This window comes from Gracilinanus agilis, chromosome 3, assembly GCF_016433145.1.
Source record: "Gracilinanus agilis isolate LMUSP501 chromosome 3, AgileGrace, whole genome shotgun sequence".
NCBI classification, from domain to species: Eukaryota; Metazoa; Chordata; class Mammalia; order Didelphimorphia; family Didelphidae; genus Gracilinanus; species Gracilinanus agilis.
Window position 1 is genome coordinate 422,431,643 of NC_058132.1, and position 25,635 is coordinate 422,457,277.

General features: G+C 34.9%; 1 protein-coding gene across 1 annotated transcript in view; it reads right to left on the reverse strand.

Moving 5' to 3' along the window:
- Positions 1 to 13,317: 13,317 nt before the first annotated feature.
- DSCAM (DS cell adhesion molecule) overlaps positions 13,318 to 25,635 on the reverse strand; it is a 607,061-nt gene continuing 594,743 nt past the window's right edge. The window contains exon 31 of the mRNA XM_044669244.1: positions 13,318 to 13,658. Coding sequence (XP_044525179.1) covers positions 13,318 to 13,658 — 341 coding nt within the window. The remainder of the gene's footprint in view (positions 13,659 to 25,635) is intronic.

Sequence of the window (25,635 nt, forward strand, 5' to 3'; positions counted from 1 at the left end):
ACCTGTGAGGAATATAAATTAAAGAAAAGGAACATCATTGGGGTTCAGTCATAACAGAAACTTACCAGAAGAATCTTAGTCAGTCTCCATTTTCCAACTAAAGCATCAACTGCTTAGGGGGGAGGGGTTTGAGATCCAGGAATGTCTAACCCCCTCCTTTTTCTCACTGAAGCCTGTCAATCAGTGTCTGTGACTTGAAGGTTTACTGGCCCTGACACATTTATCTGCTTCTCCAAATTATCTGTTATTATCATCATAACAGTATGTATGAACGAAATACTGAAATGAATGCTAAATCATTCTTTCTCTGATTTAGAAATTGGAATCAATTATAGGGAAGTTCAAATCTCAGAATTGACTTGTGGGAAGAAGGTATTATTTATGTGGGGGATGAGATTCCGTTCCATATTATCCTCCTGAGATCAATAAATTTAAGGAATAAGAATATAACTGAAAAGGCCACTATTTTTCATTATTGATTAATGGGTTCATTTGCTGGGTAACAAAATTTAATAGGGTAACATCAAAAGCTATACCTTCCTATGAAAATTATGATTCTGTTATGGTGACTGCCACAGCAGCAGATAGTTTGACTGGCACATATTTTTGTGCAAATTTTCAACCTAGAGAGGTTGAGAAACCTGCTTTCAGAAAAATTTGCCTCCTTCAAACAAACATGTTGTTCAGTCATTTTTAAAGTGATGTCCAATTTTTCATGACCCACATTTTTTAGAGTCTTTTTGGAAAAGATGCTAGAGTAGCTTGCCATATTGTTTTTCAGCTCATTTTATAGAGAAGGAAACTGAAACAAAGGAGGATAAATGGTTTTCCACATTTGAACTCAGGAAGATGAGTCTTCCTGATTCAAAGCCCAGCATTCTGCCCACAGCAAAATATATTATTTTACTCTTTTCTTGTGCCAGAGTCCTTCTTACATTTGTTTTATCTGGGCAAATTATTTCTTTGATGACATGTACAGCTCCTCCCAAGAAAACATAACACCAGAAAAAAATTTTAAAATAAATTTTTATTGATTTTTTTCTTAAATTATGAACATTTCTCCCAGCATCTCTTCCTCTACTCTTAGAGGGCTTACTAATATAATAAATAATCCCCCCCAAACTCCAACAAAACTCAATAATGCATTTTCCTGGGTATTCATTTCAGACTCCCAGAGAGCTCATCAATTTAACAAATAACATTTTTTAAACAAAAGCAAAAAAATCAGCAAAACTGATCAGTATATCAAAAAGTCTGAAAATATGTGCAATATTCTAATATATGTGTAGGTATTGGTGTAATCTTTGAAGCCATGCTTTTTCTGTGTAATTTAGCAACATTCACTTTTGATTGTTTTATGGTTTTGCTCAGGTCATTCTGCACCAGTTCATTTTTCATTAGTTCATCTTCCAAAGCTTTTATAAATTTTCAACATCATTTCAGATAACTTATTAATATTCAATTATAATCTGGCACTATAATTTATTATTTAAAGTTACTTTTAATTTAATGTCCACTATTTTTCACTGTTGGTTAGGGATTCATTGTTTGCTAGGTTTGTTACCCTTAGTTTTTTCTTGAAATCCCTTGCTCTTCCAAAAATATTAGCTTATTCCTTTCTGTATTTTTAAAATTGTGTTTTTTAACTTTATTTTACATTATGTTTGAAGTTCTTTCTCCTGGTTTATTGAAGAAATTTTTATTTGTTATTAGAGTTGTTAAATGCAACCATTGTATATTTTGGAGTTGGCATCATAGTTTTATTTTTTCCCCTTTCTCAAGTTATCAGTGAATTCTTCTAATTGGCACTTTATTTTCCATGTTCAGAAGTTCTGAGTAGTTTTCTTCTATTTTTTGGCATCATGGTGTTTAGATTTTTTGATTTACTGTATTCTTTTGGGAGAAGTACAATCCTTTAGTTCTTTCTACACAACTTGACTTCAAAATAAATACATTTTGCTTATATAGTGTGTTTTCTTTGAAAAATTATTGCCTTTTTTTACATTTCTTTGCTCTTCCAGATTTTCTTTCATTTCTGTGTAGTTGCATTCCTAATCAATTGTTCTGTCTTTTGTGTTTTCTTAGTGAGATTTACAACAATGGATTCATTTTTTTCCTATCTTGCCAGTCATACATGTCCTAGAGTAGTAAATTTGGGAACTTCTTGCTGTTATTCCATTCTCTTTTGAGGGTCTTGGGCCTCAATAATTTTTATTTTTCTTTGTTTTTCAATAATTATACATAGGTCCCTGAAATTGCTAAATTTGGGAGATTTCTATCATTAATATCTTAGCTTATCTGCTTATGTTCAATGTTATTGACATCTTCTGTTCTGAAATTTCTATCCTTTTTTCTTTTTCATCTGTTTTACTCAGTTTTGGATTCCTTCTTCTTTGATAACAATTTCCTAGTGACTGGACCATGAAGATGTCTTAGTCAAGGTAGAGTAATTGAAATAAATGCAGCTAAGCTCCATCCACTACATATATTCCTCTAAGATCCATGAAATATGTTACTGCATCTTGATCAGAAAACTAAGACAAAAATCACAGTGATTACACAGGTGTATGGAGACAGATAGGAAGATCTCTGGAAATGAGATGAGATCTGGATAGGAGTGCCCCTGGACTTAGGCAGGAAGTACCACAGCAGGAAGAGATCTCAGAGGGGTCCTTAAATTAGTGTATATTGTGGGAGTGGGTGCCATTTATCAGCTCTATAACTCATTATCCAATGCTGGATAATAGATAATGCAGACAACAGAGGAAGGAGTGGTTATTGTGGATCTATTCTGTGGAGGATAGCAAAGAACAAATTCAGAAGCAAATAGTATCTCTGTGGTTTGAGCCTGTTCCCAGAAATAGAACAGGACTCAACACTATTCAGGAAGCAAACACATTTAAATTTCTCCCCCCCCCCCCAAAAAAAAAGAAATTGGTCACAAGCTCTTGAGGAACTCAAAAAGGAGTTCAAGAACAAACTATGAAAGATAGAAGAAAAGTGGGAAAAAGAAATGAAAGAAATACAAAAAGAAAACAATAGCTCAAAAGACAAAATTTCCCACATGGAAAAAGAGTCACAGAAATCAAATGAAGTAATAAGCAAATTAGAGACCATAATTGACCTCTCAGAAACCATGAAAAGCAGGATAGAGCAAACAGAAAAGGAAAACCTAAAGATCATAAAGACTAGAATTTGGCAAATAGAAGCTAATGATCTCATGAGACAGTAAGAAATAATAAAGCAACATCAAAAGAATGAAAAAATAGAAGGAAACATGTAGTATCTTATTGAAAAGACAACTGCTGTGGAAAACAGGTCTAGGAGAGACAATCTGGGAATTATTGGTGTACCTGAAAGTCTGGAAAAAAATAAAAACCTTGACGTCACATTACAAGAAATTATCCAAGAAAACTGCCCTGATATTCCTGAACAAGAGAATAAACAGACATTAAAAGAGTCCATAGATCACCCCCTACATTAAATCCTCAAAAGACCCCCCCCGGAATGTAATTGTCAAATTCAAGAGCTTCCAAGCCAAGGAGAATATATGGCAAGCAGACAGAAAGAGACAATTCAGATATTAAGGACCCCCAGTCAGGATTACCGGGATCTGGTAGCCTCTACACTAAAGGACCACAAGGCTTGGAATATGATATTCAGGAGGGAAGAGAATTGGGTCTACAACCAAGAATCACCTACCCATCAAAACTGACTGTATACTTTCAGGGGAAAGTATGGGCATTTAACAAAACAAGATTTTAAGCATTCCTAAAGTAAAGACCAGAACTAAATGCAAAATTTGATTCCCAAATACAAAATTGAAGAAACCATAAAAAGGTAAACAAGAAAGAGGGAAAATTTTTAAGGGTTAAATTATAAAAATAAGGTTAAATTGATTATATTCCTATATGGAAAATGATATTTTTAACTCTTGATTTAATTATCATAGTAGATAGAAGAATTATTCATTGGCAGAGGTTGAGGTTCTAAGTTGTTTTAGACGATATGCAAAAAAAAGGGGTGGGGAAAGAGGATGGTACTAAGAGAAACTTGGAGGAAGAAGAAAAATAGGAAAAATTATGCCACATAAAGAGGCACAGGGGATGGGGGGTGGGGTGGAGAATACTATTTTAAAAAGGAGAGAAAAGAGAGTGGTAATAGGTAATGCTTAAAGCTTACTCTCAGTGGAATCAGTTCTGAGAGGGAAGAACAGGCAGATATATTGGGGTATAGAATTCTATCTTACCTTACAGGGAAGTTGAGAGGGAATAATAAAGGAAGGGTGTGGGGTAGGAAGTATTAAAAAGGAGGTAAAGGTTAGGGGGGAGATTAATAGATGTTTTAGAAAAATAAGAGGGCAATAAGAAGGGAGTGGATGGGAAGGAAAGTAAAATAAGGGCGGGGAATAGGGGGAGGGGTTAAAAGCAAAAGACTAGTGTAGAAGGAAATAGTGAAAGAAGAAAGGGTAGGACTAAAAGAGAAGATCAAAATAGTGGGGAATATGCAGGTGGTAATTATAACTCTGAATGTAAATGGAATGAACTCACCCATAAAACAGAAGCAGATAGCAGAGTGGATTAGAAACCAAAATCCTGTCATATGTTGTCTACAAGAAACACTTACAAGGCAGGTAGACACACACAGGGTAAAGGTAAAAGGCCGGAGCAAAATTTATTGGACATCAACTGAGAAAAAGAAGGCAGGAATAACAATCATGATATCTGAGAAAGCCAATGTAAAAATAGGTCTGATGAAAAGAGATAGGGAAGATAATTATATCCTGATAAATTGCATTATAGACAATGAAGAAATATCAGTACTCATCATGTATGCAGCAAATGGAATAGCATCCAGATTTTTAAAGGAGAAACTGTTGGAGCTTAAGGAAGAAATAGATAGTAAAACTATATTAGTGGGAGACCTTCCTCTATCAGATCTAGATAAATCAAACCAAAAAATAAATAAGAAAGAAGCAGAAGATGTGAATGAAATCTTAGAAAAATTAGAGTTAATAGATATGTGGAGAAGAGTAAATGGGAACAAAAAAGAATACACGTTCTTTTCAGCAGCACATGGTCCATTCACAAAGATTGACCATGTACTAGGGCATAAAAACATTCCAAACAAATGAAAAAAAAGCAGAAATAATAAAACTATCAAAACACTTTTATATATAATTGGAAAAAAATTGTTACAAAGTCCATCTGGAAGAATAAGAGATCAAGAATATCAAGGGAAATAATAAAAAAAAAGTGAAGGATGGAGGCCTAGCTTTACCAGATCTGAAACAATACTGTAAAGCAGTGGTCATCAAAACTGTATGGTATTGGCTTGGAGATAGAAGGGTGGATCAATGAAATAGACTTGGAGTAAATGACAGTAGCAAGATAGCATTCAATAAATCCAAAGACTCCAGCTTTGGGGGCAAGAACTCAATATTTGACAAAAATTTGTATTAAAATTGGAAAACAGTTTGGGAGAAATTAGGCTTAGATCAACATCTTACACTCTATATTAAGATTAACTCAGTGTTGGCAAATAAGAGGGAAATCATAAACAAATTAGATGAACATAGAACAGAATATCTTTCAGATCTGTGGGAAAGGATGGAATTTAAGACCAAGCAGGAGGTAGAGAACACTAAAAAATGTAAAATGAATGTTTGATTACATTAAATTAAAAAGTTTCTGTAGAAATGTAACCGAAAACCAATGTAACCAAAATTAGAAGGGAAGCAACAAATTGGGGAAAAATTTTTTATAGCAAATCCTCTGACAAGTCTCATTTCTCAAATTTATAAGGAACTAAGTCAATTGTACAAAAAATCAAGCCATTCCCCAAATGACAAATAATCAGGGAATATTAATAGACAGTTTTCAGATAAAGAAATGAAAACTATCAATAAGCACATGAAAAAGTATTCTAAATCTCTCATAATTAGAGAAATGCAAATTAAACAACTCTGAGGTACCACCTCACATCTAGCAGATTGGCTAATATGACAGCAAAGGAAAGTAAAAAATGTTGGAGGGAATGTGACAAAATTGTGACACTAATGCATTGCTGGTGGAGTTATGAATTAATCCAGTCATTCTGGAAGGCAATTTGGAATTATATGCAAAGAGCTTCAAAAATATGCATACCCTTTGATCCAAAAATATCACTGCAACAAGGAAAAATACTTGTAAAAAATATTTATAGCCATACTCTTTGTGATGGCAAAAAATTGGAAAACGAGTGGGTGTCTATCAATTGGAGAATAGCTGAAGAAATTGTGGTATATGATGGTGATGGAATACTATTGCACTGTATCTGGAGGCTTTCCATATGAACTGAGAAAACTTTAATGAACTGATGCAAAGTGAAATAAGCAGAACATTGTACACAGAAAGTAAAACATTGAGGAAAAATCCAATGCAATAGATCTTGCTACTAGTAGCAATGCAACAAGCCAGGACACTCCTGAGGACTTATATAAAAGAATGCTATGCCCATTGAAAGAAAGAACTATGGTAGTAGAAATGCAAGATTAAAACATATGACATCATTTATCACACACACACATTTGGGGACTAGGCTTTAAAAAATGCTCTATAGCAAAAATGGATAATATAGAAATAGATATCAAGTGACAAATTTTGTATAACCCATTGGAATTGCTTTTTGGCTCTGGGAGCAAGGAGGGAAGGAGGAGGGAAAGAAAATGAATTATGTAAACATGAAAAAATATTCTAAAAAAATAAATTTAAAAAAGAACTACAATGATTCCATAAAATGTCAAAGAATATTAAAACAAAATTAACACTCAAAAATGGAATAAAATGTACTTCATTTAAAAGAAAAATATTTTATTGGGCAACTAGGTGGCACCAATGGGTAGAGTGGGCACCAGAGACCTGGAGCTGGAGTCAGAAAGACATGAGTTCAAATATGACCTAAAAAACTCAGAAAGGCAAGTTGTTTAACATTGGTTTGTCTTATTTTCCTCATCTTTAAGATGGGGACAATTGTAGCACCTGCCTTTTAGGCCCATTGTTACCTCAAATAAGATAATAATTGTAAAGTACTTCATACAGTACCCAGCACAGAGTGTTATATTGTTAGCTATTACCAATGCAAAAATGGCCTGGACAATAGATGAAGGAGAGGTAATCTAAGAATCATTGAACCTAAAATGCATGACCTAAAAAAAAGTGCCTACACATCATCTCTTAAGAATCTTAAAAGTAAAACTCTATGAACTAAAGCTCAAAATAGAAATAGAAAAAGTCTGTCTCTCACTACTTGAAAGAAATCCTAGAATGAAGAATCAAGAATATTTTAGCCAAAATTAAGAACTATTGATAGAAGATTTTCATGACCAAATAAAAGTAGAGACAGGATAAAGTGGAGGACTTAGTTACATAAAATAGCTTTTAAGCAAATAAAAATGATGCAGTTAAAATTAGAAGCAAAGCAGGAAACTAGGAAAACTCTTCTATGTAACTTTCTCTGATTTCTAAGACATATGGGCAATTATTTCATAATTATAAGAATATGAACTATTTCCCAGTTGATAGGTGGTTTTCAGAAGAATAAATCCAAGCTATCTTTAGTTATATTAAAAAAACACTTTAAGTCACTAAGCATCAGAAAGTTGTAAATATAAACAGTTCTAAAGTACCTCTTCATACTCATCAAATTGACAAGGAATAAGTAAAATAACAAACACTGTAAGAGTTAGGGAAAATACATGTATTAATGAATTATTGGTGGAACTGGAACTGGTACAGCTATTCTGGAAAGCAATCTCAAGGTATGCTCCCAATCTATAAAACTGTACATACTCCTTGACCTAGCAATACCAAAATTGCAACATCTATATCTCCAAATAGATCAAAGAAAGAGTAAAAGGATCCATATGTACAAAATATTTATATATATTTTTTTTTGTGCTGGCAAGGAACTGGAAGCCAAAGGCAAGCCTATCAACTGGAGAATGAATAAACAAGTTATGGTATATGAAAGTGGTGAATTAATATTGTATTATAAGAAATGATGAAGGAGACGTTACCAGAGAAACTTGGTAAAACTCATAAACATTTACAAAGTTATAAAGAAACACTAGAATGAAAAGCCTCAGGGAATAGATACAAAGTGAAGTAAGTAGAAATTTGAGAATAATTTTTCAACAATAACAATATTTTAAGCATGTTAAAAGTATTTTAAAGAACTCTGAAAATACTTTGATCAACATAAATTACAAATAACAATTCCAGATGACTCATAATGAAACATGCTAAATAGAGAAGTAATGAATTCAGAGTGCAAACTGAGTCATTATATGTGGGTAGGTATGTAATAATGTCACATGTAATGATATGTATAATCCATGATAAATGGCCAGTTTGCATTACAAAATTTTACAGGTTTTTAATGAGTTTTCTTTTGTTTTTCTTTCTTTCTCATTTGTTAGGAAGAAGAAAACAGGGAGGAAAGAATGTGGACCTGAAAAGAAAATAGAATTTAATTTTAAAAAGAAAACACAATGGCCCAAAGGGCTTTAAAAGACTGTCTGCCCTTTGATCCAGCCATACCACTGCTTGGTTTATACCCCAAAGAGATAATAAGGCAAAGAACTTGTACAAAAATATTAAAGTCATGGTCTTTGTGGTGGCAAAAAATTGGAAAATGAGGGGATGCCCTTTGATTGGGGAATGACTAAACAAATTGTGATATCTGTTGGTGATAGAATACTATTGTGCTAAAAGAAATAATGAACTGGAGGAATTCCATGAGAACTGGAACAACCTCCAGGAATTGATGCAGAGCAAAAGGAGCAGAACCAGAAGAACATTATGCACAGAGATATAACAGATACACTGTGTCAAATCAAATGTAAAGGAGTTCTCTACTATCAGCAATGCAATGATACAAGACCTGAGGGACCTATGAGAAAGAATGCTATCCACATCCAGAGAAAGAATTGTGGGAGCAGAAACACAGAAGAAAAACAATTGCTTGATCACATGGGTCAATGGGGATATGATTGGGGATGTAGACTATAAATGATCACATGTAAAACCCAGTGGAATTACTTATTGGCTATGGGAGGGTGGTTGGAGGAGGGGAGGGAAAGAACATGAATCATATAACCATAGAAAAGTTTTCCTAATTAATCAATAAAAAAAAATGAAGGTCTTTGGCCAAAAAAAAGCACAATGTATTAGCCTCTTCCAGTGCCAGATAATTAATGTTTAACCAGTCTCAGGTTCCTTTCTGACTCCTGTCTTTGCTCCAAATGATTTCTGCTGGGTTAGAACTGAACTCAGCTGAATGTCAGTACCCTTTACTTCAGGACTAGTAGAGTCTCATAGATTTACTGGTATTTCCTCCAAGTTCTCTCTGTTATTCATAACTTTGAGAGAGCTGTTGTAGCATCATTATTGTCATGCTTCTGTCCCAACTAGAACAATCTTCTGACTTTTGGTTTTCCATACTGCAGGAATAAAGGGGACAGAGTTATTCTCCAGATTATGCTGCCCAAGACTTATCTATCATGCTATAGAAACCTCTTGATTTAGGAAACTTTTATGATCTCTCAATCTACTACTTCTCACAATAGAAGTACCTTTAGTCTCTGTAGTCTTTTCTTATTGGCTGGTTCTTCCATGAACTTTCAATTTAGAGATCACACAGCCCAACCTCATATTATTTTTCCCCTCCAGGATAAAATGCTGACTTATTTTCACAGAACTTTTTCAACCATGCTCTCATTGAGTTCTTTCCAAGGTTGTATTTGCAAAGTTAAAGAGTATAATGTTTATTTGGGGAGGGTTGTTCAGTAAAGATGTTATGGGTCAGTCTTCTTTGTTTAGTTAATTGATTTATTACTTTATTAAGTTTCTTTGTGGCCTAGACTGTGGAGACAGTGGAAATTACTTTTTCTCTGCCATGCAATTACTCTTTTGTAGAGGTTTGAGTAGGATGAAAAAAAAGTCTAGTATTCTATTTTTGCTGATTATATTGCCCTCAAAGATGGCATATATATTTGCGGAAAAATATAACCCAGGTTTGAAGGAAAAGGTTGCTGTTTTATAGTTTTTGTCTCTACTATGCTGTTTGCTTTTGCTTCGAGTTAAGTATGCCATCTGGATGACCAGAATTAAGATAAATGCACTGGTTGGATCAGGTGAGATATAATTTTAGGAATGCACACTCTTATAACACCTTGAATCTCAGAAAATTATCACTCATGGAACCCAAATTGGGATTGTGAGTTGGAGAGTTGTCCAGAGGGAATTTCTATAAGGAGAATGATAAAAAGTTAGAATAATGGATAGGATTATGAATTGATCTTAACAAGGGATCATGCATGTAAAGGCATTGAGCAAAGTGTTTTCTATGTATACCAGTTAAAACCCATAGATGTACAACTTACATTTTGTAAGAAACAAAAAAATTCATATTGGTATGAGCTCAAAGGAATGCTTATGAGGAAATAAGAGTTCCTTGGCCTTGTGGTCACTTGTGAAATATTAAAAATTCAACTGTTTCCCTTTGAGAAAAAAGACATCCATTTTTAAACTAAAGCATTATAATGATAGCAAGTACCCTGTACTTAGAGATACAAATGAGATGAGGCAGACAAATATTCATCTTATGGACTCAAGGGTTTTAATAAATGTTTATTGACATTAACTGTCAATTTTACTTATATTATTCTTCCCTCCCCAATGAATTAGATTATAATACTTTTCAGTTATTTGCTGCTTCTCCTAGCCCTTAAAAAAGTGAGCAAATGAATTATTTTGTATGGATGTTCAGATGATGGGCTCATTTTAATGAGCATTTACTGGAGGTAGGGGTCTTTTGATAGTAATCCATTTAGGACCTGAGTTAGGCAAGTAGGTGGGACTGTGCTTGGAGTCAGGAAGATTAATCTTCCTGAGTTCAAATCTGGCCTCAGACACTTACTGTGTGACCCTTGGCAAGTCTCTGTTTGTCTCAGCTCCTTATCTATAAAAGGAACGGAAGAAAGAAATGGCAAAGCAATCTAGTATTTTGCTAAGAAAACCCCACGAGGGATCAGAAAGAGTGGGATGCAACTGAAATGACTGAACAACAAGATGCAGATTTTGTATCCTAATTTTATACAACTTTAGCTTATTGAATTTAAAAGAAACCCCATTTTTCCTCAAAAAAGAAAAAAAATGTTTTTTAATTATGCACGAGTAGCACCATTTTCATTCTTTTGTCAATAAAAATGGGTTGTACATGTAGAAATGGTCACATTTTAAAACTGATCTGATTATGAAACACTATCAAAAATGATGAACACAGAATTTGCATGAAATCCCAATTTTATATCTACACAAGAAACTCACTTCTTTGATCAGTGTCCTAAAATGATCTTGTAATGATCTAATAGAATTTAAGGAGAGTAGGTATATTTTGATTGCAGACAAAAAGATTTCAGTAATGTGTCTAGAGATTATAGGTAGCATTAAATTGATGTTGTATGTTATTGCAACTTAAATAGTAGTGAGGGAGAAATAGTTAACTACTTAGTCAATTATGTCCTACTTGAAAAGTACTTTGAAGGTTAAATAATCATGAACCAAGGAGGAAGATGAAGTATTGCCCTTTAAGTAATCTAATGTGTACCCCTCCAGGATTGAAAAGATTAACAGTATGAATAACAAACCTAGTTTTCAGATAAACAATATTTATTGGGATTAGTTTTTTCTCTGTAAAAAGGTGTAGCCCAATTTTGACCTAATATATTTAAAGTAAAATGAAATAGTATTTGGTTTAAGATTCTGATGCTATATACTGGAGTCAAGGCTGCAAAAAAGGCAAATATAAATTTTCCTACAGGTAGGATAGGTTTTTGGAAGCTAGATGTTATTGATTCCTCAGTCATTAACTGGTGTCCAGGAGGATAGAGTGGGGCCAGGAGGAGAAAGGAATAGGAATGGGAATACAGTTAGTAGTGAGGCTTTGGAATGTCGTTGTCATTTCAATCATGTTGGACTCTTCATGACCCCATTTGGGGTTTTCTTGGCAGATATACTGGAATGCTTTACTATTCACTTCTCCTGCTCATTTTGCAGATGAAGAAACTGAAGCAAACAGGGTCACATAGCTACTAAGTATCTGAAGTTGAAGCTTTAGAATACCGAATCATTATTTTTGGATCTAAGGGTAGGAAAGGCAACCATGTGCCTAGAGAACAACATGGGTTGATAGCTGGGAAAACAGAGCTCAATGAAGGATAATTGAAAATATTTGTATAAATACACATCTTAATTCTATGAAGTCTGCTCTCCATTGTATGAATTATTGCATCATTAAATCAAATTACATTTGTTGCAAGAGATTCAAGGTTTCTGGTATGCATTCTCAGAAAGGGTGTAATTCTGGCTTGTACCTATGGGCAGATCCACACTTTGTTGGTGGTGCTCAATTGTCTTGTCTTGGTTTTTCTAATCCTGAACCATGACAAAAGTCAAATATAGGGCTCTTTGGCCTGGCAATTGTTTGAGGGCAGGGATTGCATTTTTCCTATGTTGGTTATAAATCTCAGTGGCACCCAGAGAATGTAATTAATGATGCTTTCATTTTGCAATACTAAATAGGATGCCTTAGTCTAAATCATTTAAAATAGAAGTAAAACTAGGTAATGCCAGTATACATCAGAAACAGACAACTTTTTTTTGTTTATTTCAGGTAGACAAAATGCAATTTCTCATTAAACTAAAAAACAAACAAAAAGAAAAAACAAATTAACAGTCCCCTCCCCACCCTTCACAGACAAAGACTCATTCTAATTAACGGTAACAACAACAACAACAAAAAGCTCAATTGAGGACCCATTTTCTAATTGGAAAAAAAAAGTGTTCAAACATGATTAAAGACTTTTCCTTCCCCTAAAAGTAAAGTCCCTTAAATTCACAAATAAGGTGATTACCCCCTCTATTTTTCTTTGATCTTGTGTGATTGACTTCCCCGTCAGAATGTTTTGTTTGTCCCCCATGCACTTTGTAGAAAAATCAGTAAAAATTCAACAGCCTGTGAAGATCAGAAAATTGGATTTCTTTTACCCAAAAACATCAGGTGCCAGTCAGATGAAGCTCACACTCAGAGAGAAAAAAAGCAGGGGAGTCTTTGAAGTATCTGTGGTTTCTTTTTTTTTTTTTAAACCTTTTTTTTAAAATATTTTGACAATTTTCTTTAATTATAAATATCAGAATCCAGTTTTTTAAAAAAGTAGCTTTAATTGAATTTGTTTTTAATTCTATTTACAGCCATTGTCCAGCCATACTCTGCTTGTTATACCAAGGTGTAAGATTTGGCATAGGGATTGTTGCCTTTTAAGTGGCCTCGAGAGTCCAATAGTGATTCTTGAGAGCTGCTTATTTTAGCTGCCTGTCCCAGCTCTACTCCTTCTCTCTGAGGTAATGGGGCCACAGCACCAGGTTGCCATGACTGTACTTCTCTTGTGGATGATGCCTCCATTGGAATGGGCTCCAGCACTGTGGAACATTTCAAGGTTCGACTTTTCTGAGGTTCCAAACAAGCCTGTCCTAAGTTCTGGTCTCTGCTGATGCTTGGGCCCCCTCGATTTAACAAAAAATCCATTCGAAGATAAGGAGGCAAATGAATGAGGTCACCTGAGAGCAAAAACAGAATAAAGAAGATGTTAGCTCACAGCATAATTATAGTTCTCAGAAAGAATATCAGAGGTTCCTCACAAGGTTGCATGGCATCATTCCCATCTGCACAGATCACAGCCACTATATATGTGAATAATAGATGTCTCTCTGCCACTGTTTAATCTCTCAAGTCTGGTAATTTAACCAAGAAGACATGAAAAGTCAGTCTTTGGAACATTGTAGCAGGAAAGAGAAATGGATTCATCCTAAGATTCAAAGACCAGCAGAACATATTAATTGAAAATATTAAAATTTGAGTGAAACAGAGTTGGGGTACAGGGTTAGATAAAAGAAGCCAAATTTCTGAAACTTTGAAGAGTGCCAAAGCCTCATTTTATATCCATTTTATCTTCTTTTACATAGGGAAGGTTTAAAAGTAAAGATAAAGAAAACAACAATATAGTGGATACATATATATGCAACACAGATACACATTTACATATATTATATCATTTGAGACTCACAATAATTATGATACTTCAGGTATCATACACATTCTTCAGATGTGGAAACAGGCCCAGATAAGGACATGCCTGTGATCACCTAATATGTACCAGGTTTTGAGATTCAAACTGAGGTCTCTCTGACACAAAATCCACTGTTCTTTTCAAGATATCTTTGCCTTTTATTGTATCATATAACATTTATTTTAAAAGTATTAGGAGAATAAAAGAAAAATAATTTATTATTTAAATAATAATAAAATAATAAAAATAAAAATAAAAAAATAATTTATTACTATATTTAGTATTTAAATACACTTAGTATAGTAATTAAACAATTACTATATGTGAAGCACTGTGCTAAGCACAAAAGATACAAACAGAAAATGCATAACAATCCTGTTTTTCAACTCAAAGAGAGAACGCTATAGGATAGATGGAAATCCTTGTAAGTCCTAAAGGTTGTTATAAGATGAATGATGGTAAGGCCTGGAAGTTGTTAAGGTCCATCAACAGGCCAAATAACAATGCCTGAATCTCTTGAGGAGACAGACCAGGAAAAGATTAGGAATATAATGGCAGATGGCAAGGGTTGCTGTTGATCTCACCAAAATGATTAGAATTTTGGAATTCCAGCTCATCTATGTAATTTGAAGAGCCATGTCCCTGTTCCAGCCTTAATGTTCCAGGGTGTCTGGGTTGGTGAGAATGAAGCAAGGGAAAGATCCTTTCTAGTGTAAGAAGAAATTTAATTAGCTTCTAAACATTTTTAATCAATATATTAAGTTGTAACATGGATAATCATAAGAATAGATAGAAAAAGATACAATATGGTGGGTTAAAATAAGATATAATAGTAATAGAAATAATATTAAAAACTTCTGCAATGGTAAAAATGCCTATACCCTTCCCCTTACTTTATCAGATGCTCTGCAGGTTGTGACATAAGGAAATTGATCTGTTATGCATGCAGTTTTATGACCAAGATACTCAAGGAATAGAGGGGGATGGGGAAGAAGAGGGTTCCTTGTTCAAGAATTCCTCTTTAAAACTCTTGTTCATTACCCTTGTTGTTTAGAAACTCTAGTCATAATATTCTGCATGAATGGTATTGAATTTCTACTTATTATTTTACTTCTTGTAAACCTATAGAGACATATGAAATAATGCAAGTGAAGTGAGTAGAACTAGGAGAATTATGATCATAGTAACAGTAATAAAATAAGATAATCAACCGTGAATGACTCATCTAATAATGAAATGTAATGAAAGGATCTCAGTAACAACAATGGACTCATGACAAAAAAATTATATACTATTATAGAAGAAAGTGATTAAATCTAAATGCAGACTGAAGCATGCCATTCTTCACTTTATTTCCTCCATGAATTTTTCACTGATACGTGTCTCTTTTCACAACATAATGAACATAATATAATAACACATGAATAGCCTATATACCATATAGCCTACTCTCTTGGGGAAGGAGGTGGGAGGAAGGGAGAGAACATGGATTGTAAATGTCAGAAAATAATTACTGAAAATTCTACTGACATAGTCTGGAAAAAAAAAAACTTATGAAAATCAATTGTAGAAGGAAATGGCAAGAAAACCTTAAATAGGTCAAAGGACATGACCAAACAATGTATGAACAACATAATAACAATAAAAAATTTGAATTTTACTTCTTGTAAACCTCTTTATTTCTTGCTTGGTCATAAATCCTTGAGAGAGGTTCTTTAATAAGAATTTAGACAGATCTTGGGGAGCAATTATTCAAATTTCCTTGGAAAATTCTGTCCACACTCTAAAATAACATTCGGAGGACATGTATGTTCTTGAGAGTAGAGAGTTTAAAGAACATTAATTTGTAATAGAGATGAAAATTTATTTAATTGAAATTCCTCATTTTACACATAATGAAACCATTAACTAACTTGACCAAGATCATACAGTTAGTAAGTAGCAGACTTGAATTCAAGTCTTATCTAATGCTGTTTCTGCCTTATCTTGTCACATGATGGAAATATCTTAGCATTAAGGAGATCCTTATTATATTATTTGTGTGTATCCCATATTAAAGCCATATATAAAGTGTCAGGACTAGTATGGTAGACAATCATATATACAAAAGCACACAGATGAATAAATTCACAAGTTTTGAATTCTTTAATATTCTACTCTTTAGGTCTTGGGATTCAATGTCTTTAATAGATAGCAGTATATAAGGAGTATAATTTAAAAACCTTATGTAAGATCAACAAATTTCTTGCTTTGACTTTGTTGTAAATAATATCTTCCTTATTTGGTTTTCTAGCAACCTTAGTAATTTAGAATTTCATCATGAAGCACAGAAAACCAAAAAGGTCCCCTGGGTTGATCAAGTCAAATATGCAGGCTGTAAAGTGTAATTATGAAGAATATTCATATTAGAAAACAATAGATCCTTACTCATTATGTTTTGATTCTTTTATGTTTTTGTATTTATTACTATGATTTTTAACATCTTCATACTAAGTATTCCTCCCTCTTCTTCCTATTCTAACAAATAGTATTTTTTAAAGATAGAAAGAAAAAAGAGGAAAAATTCAGTGCAACTAAACAATACACTGAAAAAGTTAAAAAATGTGCAACATGCAATATATACAGACTTTATACCTCCATTAAAAGTAGGTTGGGGATGACTTCCTATATCTCTTCACTCAAGCCATGCTTAATTTTTAAAAAATTTTTCTATATTCACCTTTGATTTTTTTTGTGTGCAAGATTTCTCTTTCCATTGTAATGGATAAAATGGGGGAAACACTAAAGTTCTGGAGGTGATCTCCTTCCCTTGCTGAGTGACAGAGGGGTAAAAGGTGATTGAGGTGATAGGAGAGGAATGAGTGGGATGACAGAGTTTAGGGAGGAATGGACAAGGCGGTATTAGGATGGTGAGGGTACAGGGTGAAGTGTTCAGGAGAGGCAGCTAACACAGACTAGACACCCAAGCTAGAGACAGAGGATACTGGGGTAATAGGCTGCACCCTTCCAGGCAGGAAAGGTACTTTTACAGACACAAGGAATAGGGCCAGACAGAAGTGGTTTGAATCTGACATGAGGGATTTCTTGTCAGTTTCTCAAGTCCTCAAAGGAGGAATCACAAAGCTCCTCCCTGTCAGTGAAACAGAAGGGATTCAGAAGGAAGCGTTGGGCAACTACTTCCTCCCAAGATGGATGCCTCCAGTTTCCTTCAGGAAATAAAGAGAATTATTCCTTCCCCTTTACCCTTGCCTAATTTCTTCAACACAAAGATTGTCCAGAGGGTTTGATTAGGTAAGAAGGGTTTTATTAATGTTCCAGGGATGGTCTGGAAGGAGAGAGGAGTTTGGGGTTTCTGACCGCCACTAGGGAGAAACTAAAGATGGGGGGGGGGGTCTCAGGAATGTGTTATACTGAGAGAGAACCTGCTCTCTCAGCCTGGGAAGATTTGGCTGCTTTTAAGGTAGAGGGTACACTAAAGGGATAGTTTGAATTCAAGGATGTCCTACTTGCCTATGGGGAAAACTAAACCCACAGTCTTTTGACTAAAAACCCAAAAGCCACCCTGCCTCCCAGAGCCCCAGGAAAAACAGGCAGGGAAACAGGGAAATAATGTAGAGAAGGTCAGGGAGAGGTCCAGAGAAATTAGCTAGGTACAAATTGTCCAAAGACAAGGCACAGGCTAAAGCAAACTGAAAGCCAAAATAGAGCTCTGGTTGATCCTTCCACTCTGTTCAAGTGTTAGGGACCAACTCAACTCTCTTAGAATTCTAAGGCTTCTAACTGCCAGAAGTTTTTAGTTGGCCTTCTGCAAGAGCAAAAATCTCTCTCTTGCATCTTTTGCATTACACCATTTATCTTATTGTAGTTATGTATATATTTTTCCTGGACTCTGTTTTACTTTATATTAGTTTTTCTTAAGATGAAGACTCAACATTTATTAACCACCTTGAGCATGGAAAGCACAGTGCCCATTTTGCCAACCATTCTGTCCCTGGGAGGGGGGGATTTCTGTAAGTGAGCCAAGAATACTGAATGGGAGCAGGACAGAGAAAGCCTCATTATCAGTTTAGTTTCAGGGTAGATTGTATGCAAGAATGTTATGACTTCTTAGCCTTTTTACTATAGAGGACCCTGACTGAGGATAAAGGATTATTGATTGTGCTAGAATTGTTCATGAAAAGGCCCTGAGGTATGTGAAGCTGCTCTGCTCATCATTACTACCTCACATTGGAAGAATAAATATGTGATTATACTGTGGGTAACATTATCTGTGTTATGGCTCTAATCCTCTTGGTGCTGTTGTAATTTGTTATAAACAATATGCATTGAAACACCCACTATGAAGTTCAAAGACATGACATTCAAAGACCTATCACATGTACCAGAACTTCTGACTTTTATATTCTTCCACATTATTTCTGTTTGTTTTTATTTGATTTTCCCCTTATGATTGGCTAAGAATTAAATGACTGTTTTGTAAAAAATGAGAGATTTGGTCCTTCCAAAGGAAGAAGACTTAGAATTTCTGACTTTTGTTCTCCATGTTTTTGTTTTGTTTTTGTTTGTTTTCCTCTTCTCCCCTCCCTTAGGGAAAAAAAAAGATAAGAGGAATTCTCCAGGACAGGAGAACAATCTAGTTATTTAAATAGTAACAGATCATGAAGATTATTAGAATTTTGCTACGAAGTGGTGATATGTGATAGGACTGGCGTTTTCATCATGACACTTCTTTGATTTCATTGGCACAGCTTTTATTGCTCTCTGTGTGCTTTCCTGATTCAATCTTACTGGCTCCAGTTTCCATTTTGAAGCTTCTTGGGCTAGGGATATAAAGAGGCCCCAGCTTCATATAGTCAGAGCCTTTCAGACTTTGTGATAACTTGAGTAAGTGACTAACAAGTCACTATTATCTGATAACTAGATGCATTTGGAGGGGATGCATCCAGAGAAGCTAAGTGAAATATTATTACAACATTAGGACAAAGACAAAAAACTCTTTTGTTCAATGTTCATTATCTTGCAAGTTGCTTATTTTGTCCCAACACTACATCTAAACTAAGAGGATGCTGATTTCAGAGTTGTACTTATTTCAATAAGAGTTCTAAAGGCAAGAAGCCTTGTCTTCTTTCTTTATAGCCTTCTAGGTAAGAGTATGATTCTGAATAGTATACCTGTCAGATCTCTGGGAAAGGAAAGATTTTAAAACCAAGCAAGAGTTAGAGAAAATTACAAAATGTAAATTAAATGGTTTTGATTATATTAAGCTAAAAAGCTTTTGTACAAACAAAAATAATGTAGTCAAAATCAGAAGGGAAACAACAAATTGGGAAAAAATCTTTTTAACAAAAAATTCTGACAGGGGTCTAATTACTCAAATATACAAGGAGTTAAATCAATTGTATAAAAAAATCAAACCATTCCCCAATTGAAAAATGGGCAAGAGACATGAATAGGCAATTCTCAGGTAAAGAAATCAAAAGTATCAATAAGCACATGAGAAAGTATTCTAAATCTCTAATAATTAGAGAAATGCAAATCAAAACAACTCTAAGGTATCACCTCACACCTAGCAGATTGGCTAAAATGAAAGAAGGGGAGAGTAATGAATGCTGGAGGGGATATGGCAAAATTGGGACATTAATGCATTGCTAGTGGAGCTGTGAACTTATCCAAACATTCTGGCTGGCAATTTGGAACTATGCTCAAAGGGCTATAAAAGAATGCCTACCCTTTGATCCAGCCATACCATTGTTGGGTTTGTACCCTAAAGATACCATAGAGAAACAGACTTGTACGAAAATATTTATAGCTGCGCTTTTTGTAGTGGCAAAGAACTGGAAAGGGAGGGTATGTCCTTCAAGTGGGGAATGGCTGAACAAACTGTGTTATATGCTGGTGACGGAATACTATTGTGCTAAAAGGAATAATAAACTGGAGGAGTTCCAGGGGAACTGGAGAGACCTCCAGGAACTGATGCAGAGTGAAAGGAGCAGACAGAAGAACATTGTACACAGAGACTGATATACTATGGTAAAATCGAATGTAATGGACTTTTGTACCAGCAGCAATACAATGACCCAGGACAATTTTGAGGGATTTAAGGTAAAGAAAGCTACTCACATCCAGAGGAAGGACTGCAGGAGAGGAAACATAGAAGATAAACAATTGCTTGAATACAGGGGCTGAGGCGGACATGATTGGGGATGTGGACTCGAAACTACCACACCAATGCAACTAACAACAATATGGAAATAGGCCCTGAACAAGGACACATATTACAACCAGTGGAAATGTGCGTCGGCCATGGGTGGGGGGAGAGCGGGGGCTGAAGGGGAAAGTAGGGGCATAAAGTATGTAAACAGGTTAAAAATGAATATTAATAAATGTTTTTTAAAAAAGAGTATGATTCTAGACCCTAACATGCATTTCAATTCTTACCTCTTTGCTTGTGGATAATCAGGACAGACATGAATTCAAGACAATTGTAATATTATATTGCCTGGTCATTTAATTTTGTAAGGCCTTCTTAATTTTTCTTAATTTTTTTTATTGTTGAACTGGAATCACAAATATATTGTTTAGCTTTGTTTTCTTTTGTAGAATGTTACAAAGTTTGCTGGAATGCTAAAAATCAGTCTTTATTTTCACCGAAAGTGGTGTTCAGTTTTGCTGGTTATGGGAATTTAGATGTGCAAACTGATTTCCTCTGTTTTTCAGAATATCCTTTTTTACCTTGTGGGTACAAATAAAATTTTTGGAATTTCTTTCATTACATGATTGTTGACTTCTTTCAATTTCTATTATACCCTATAGTTCTAGTATATGAGGGCAGTTTTCCTTGTTAATTTCTTGAAAGAAGATGGGTAGGCTCTTTTTTGATCACAGACATCAGGTAGTTCAATATTTCTGAAATTTTATCTTCTTGATCTATTTTTCAGGTCAATTTTTTTTCCTAAAAAAATACGTTTCACATTTTCTTCTACTTTTTCATTCTTTCGATTTTGTTTGAATATTTCTACATGTCTCATGGAGTGATTAGCTTCTATTTTCCCAATTATAATTTTTAAGGAATTATTTTTTTCTTTAAACTTTTGTGTATTCTTTCTCATTTGGCCTTTTCTACTTTTTAGAAGTTATTTTCTTCATTGACTTTCTGTATATCTCTTTCAATGTGGCTAATTCTGCTTTTTAAGAAGTTATTCAGATTGCTCATGGGTAGGATGAGCTAACATAATAAAAATGACCATTCTACCCAAATTAATTTACCTATTTAGCGACATACCTATCAAACTACCAAAAAACTTTTTCACTGGATTAGAAAAAACTATAACAAAGTTCATCTGGAATAACAAAAGATCAAGAATATCAAGGGAAATAATGAAAAAAAAATGTGAAGGAAGGAGGCCTAGCAGTACCAGATATTAAACTGTACTATAAAGCAGTGGTCATCAAAATGGTATGGTACTGGCTAAGAGACAGAAGGGAGGATCAGTGGAATAGACTTGGGGTAAGTGACGTCAGCGAGACTGTGTATGATAAGCCCAAAGAGCCCAACTTTTGGGACAAAAATCCACTATTTGACAAAAACTGCTGGGAAATTTGGAGAACAATATGGGAGAGATTAGGTTTAGATCAACATCTCACACCCTACACCAAGATAAATTCAGAATGGGTGAATGACTTGAATATAAAGAAGGAAACTATAAAAAAATTAAGCAAACACAGAATAGTATACCGGTCAGATCTCTGGGAAAGGAAAGATTTTAAAACCAAGCAAGAGTTACAGAAAATTACAAAATGTAAAATAAATAATTTTGATTATATTAAATTAAAAAGCTTCTGTACAAACAAAAACAATACAACCAAAATCAGAAGGGAAACAACAAATTGGGAAAAAAATCTTTATAACAAAAAACTCTGACAGGGGTCTAATTACTCAAATATACAAGGAGTTAAAGCAATTGTATAAAAAATGAAGCCATTCCCCAATTGATAAATGGGCAAGAGACATGAATAGGCAATTTTCAGATAAAGAAATCAAAAGTATCATTAAGCACATGAGAAAGTGCTCTAAATCTCTAATAATTAGAGAAATGCAAATCAAAACAACTCTGAGTTATCACTTCACACCTAGCAGATTGGCTAAAATGAGAGAAGGGGAGAGCAATGAATGTTGGAGGGGATGTGGCCAAATTGGGACATTAAATGTTTTACCCATTTACAGATTTAATACTTGAAGAATAACTTGTGACTGTTACCTCTAGAGGTGAACTAAAAAATGGAAACATGAAAGACATAATTTATATATCCCTATATACATACATATATCCCCATATCTATCTATCTATCTATCTATCTATCTATCTATCTATCTATCTATCTATCTATCTTTCTTTCTATCTATCTGTCTGTCTGTCTATCTGTCTGTCATTCTGTCTTCTATGCCTTCTATGATGTGGGGAGGAGAATAGAGGTCTTAGATATGTGTAATTACATTTTATTACAAAAAAAGAATTCTTCTTCAGTGGATTTTTATACCTCTTATACTATTTGGCCTATTATTTTCTTAAAGTGTTATTTTCTTCAGTATTATTTTGTGCCTCCTTTACCAAATGGTTTACTTTCCCCCTCCCCTGCCAATTTTCTTACAAAGACTCTTATTTTATTTCCCAATTTTACCTTATTTCTCTTACTTAATTTATAAACTCCTTTTTGATGTTCTTACAGGAATTTGTTTTGGGCCTGAGACAAATTCACATTTTCTTTAGTATTTGGATATAGCTATTTTGAGTTTGCATTTTGATTCTTTTTGTCACCTAAGTAACTTTCTATGTTACATTTGTTTTTTTTTTTAATTTTTGCTCATTTTCTCACCTATTTCTTGATTTTTTACTTTATGTTCAAATTAGGCCCTGTTTCCAGGATGGAGGAGACACTGCCCCAAATTTTAGGGTTTTTTTGGCAGCTGTTTTCTAGGTCTGGGAATCTGTAAATTTTCATTTCTTTCAAGGTTGTACGATCCAAGGAGGGATGTGGTCCCTGCTCTCTTGGCCTTATCTCTGATCTGTGAAGGACTACAAGCATGCTTTTCCACCCTGAAAGTATGACTAGGATTGCTTCTCCCCTTTTCCCTACAAGCTTTAATGTGCTAGTGTTATTTCTTTTCCTGAGATTGCAACCTAGTACTTCAGTGCAGATTCATGTATGGACAATGCAACAGGGTCCTGCAAATATTATCAAAAAGGGACCCTTGTACTCTTTTCCTATCTATCATTTGACCCCTTACCATGTATAGATTAAGAACCTCCAAAACTGATCCCAAGGCCCATTGCTGGCTTGCAAGGGCTTTATATGTCTAGAACAGTGATGGGCAAACTATTCCCCATGGGCCAGATCCAGTCCTTAGTTTACCCATCACTGCCTTAAGCAATTCCCTAATCACTATGCCCCCACATCAAGATGTAGTGATTAGGGAATTGCTTAAGGCAGCGATGGTAAAACTATGGCCTGGATCTGGCCCACAGGGAATAGTTTGCCCATCACTGCTCTAGATTGTGCTCTACTCTCACCCTGGTGCAACAGACATTTCTAGACAACTTTCTAAGTTGCATTTGGCTAGAAAATTATTTCAACCCATTCTTTTGTGAGTTCTGCTTCTCCAGAACTAATTTTGAGGCATTATTTTAAAGTTGTTTAGAGAGGAATTTGGAGATCTCAGGCAGGTCTCTCACTTTTTTGGCCACCTCACAAAATTGTAGTTTATCTGTTAAGTGAAGACAAACCCTGTTTGTTGAAAGGTAACAGGTGACAGGGATTTAATGTAACCCAGTTGACAGGGTGGTCTCTGTCTCTTCAAGGCCAAAGAGCAAGGATGGTGATGCTTTCTGTCCTAAGCCAGTATAGATCTAATTTGGCTGCGATTTATAACAGTGAGGTTTATTTAGGAATTATCAGGAAAGGTAATTGGTTGAGTAGGTTGTAGGTGAGTCCCCCTTTCACTAAGATGTCTACCTTAAGGGACCAAACTGACTTTTCAACAAAGTCTCTTCTTTCCCAGCAAGGTTGGGCTATTTTAAACTATTTCCTATAAGAGATTCCCTGCTGTCTATCTAAATTCTAAGCTAAAACCTACAAAGGTTTCCAAAGTCTTTAGAATATAGATGATTTGAGATGTTAATTGGAGTCAGAAATGATTGGGTTCACCCCAGAGAGAAAATCCTCCCTGCGGCAACGTTGGTAGTTAAATCTGTTTCTCTCTCAGGTTAGATCTTCCTGTAGAGTTTGCAGAGAAAATCATTTTTGTAGCTTTGGGTATGTGGTAGGGAAAAAATTCATAGGAACAGTTTAGAAATCCTCAGGAAGTCTGATTCTAGGAGATGTTTTCAACTCCAGAGACTCCAACTGAATCACCTCTGGCTGGCAGTTAGAATCTCCAACACCCCCTCCTACAAGATTCTACCCCAGGCCTGTCCCTGTGTCAGCTGTGCCATCAAATTCCACTTCCCTTTGCTGCAACTTTGTCTTTCTTTCTCAAAAACTCCCTCTCACAATATCTATGAGCAATCATAGGCATGACTATGAGCATATGGCAGAAAAAAATATGATTTGCCTAGATAAGCTGTGTTTTGAGTTAACTCTTATATTTGCTCTTTTCTTATCATATAAGTATTTAACCTGAGATGGCTGTATAGAGGCTTGAAGGTAAGCTTTTGAGTCCTGCTTTGGATGAAGTGTAGCATTATTCCACTATTTTTTTAATATTCCAATATTATTTTTATAAACATTTATTAATATTCATTTTTAACATGGTTACATGATTCATGCTCCTACTTTCCCCTTTGCCCCCCGCACTCCCCCCACCCATTGTCGAAGCACATTTCCACTAGTTTTGTCATGTGTCCTTGATCAAGACCTATTTCCAAATTGTTGGTAGTTGAATTGGTGTGGTAGTTTTGAGTCCACACCCTCAATCATGTCCACCCCAACCCATGCGTTCAAGCAGTTGTTTTTCTTATATGTTTCCTCTCCTGCAGACCTTCCTCTGAATGTGGGCAGCATTCTTTACCATAAATCCCTCTGAATTGTCCTGGGTCACTGTATTGCTGCTGGTACAGAGGTCCATTACATTCAATTTTACCATAGTATATCAGTCTCTGTGTACAATGTTCTTCTGGCTCTGCTCCTTTCGCTCTGCATCTGTTCCTGGAGGTCTCTCCAGTTCCCCTGGAACTCCTCCAGTTTATTATTCCTTTTAGCACAATAGTATTCCGTCACCCACATATACCACAGTTTGTTCAGCCATTCCCCAATTGAAGGACATACCCTCCTTTTCCAATTTGTTGCCACCACAAAAAGCGCAGCTATGAATATTTTCGTACAAGTCTGTTTATCTATGATCTCTTTGGGGTACAAACCCAGCAATGGTATGGCTGGTTCAAAGGGCAGGCATTCTTTTATAGCCCTTTGAG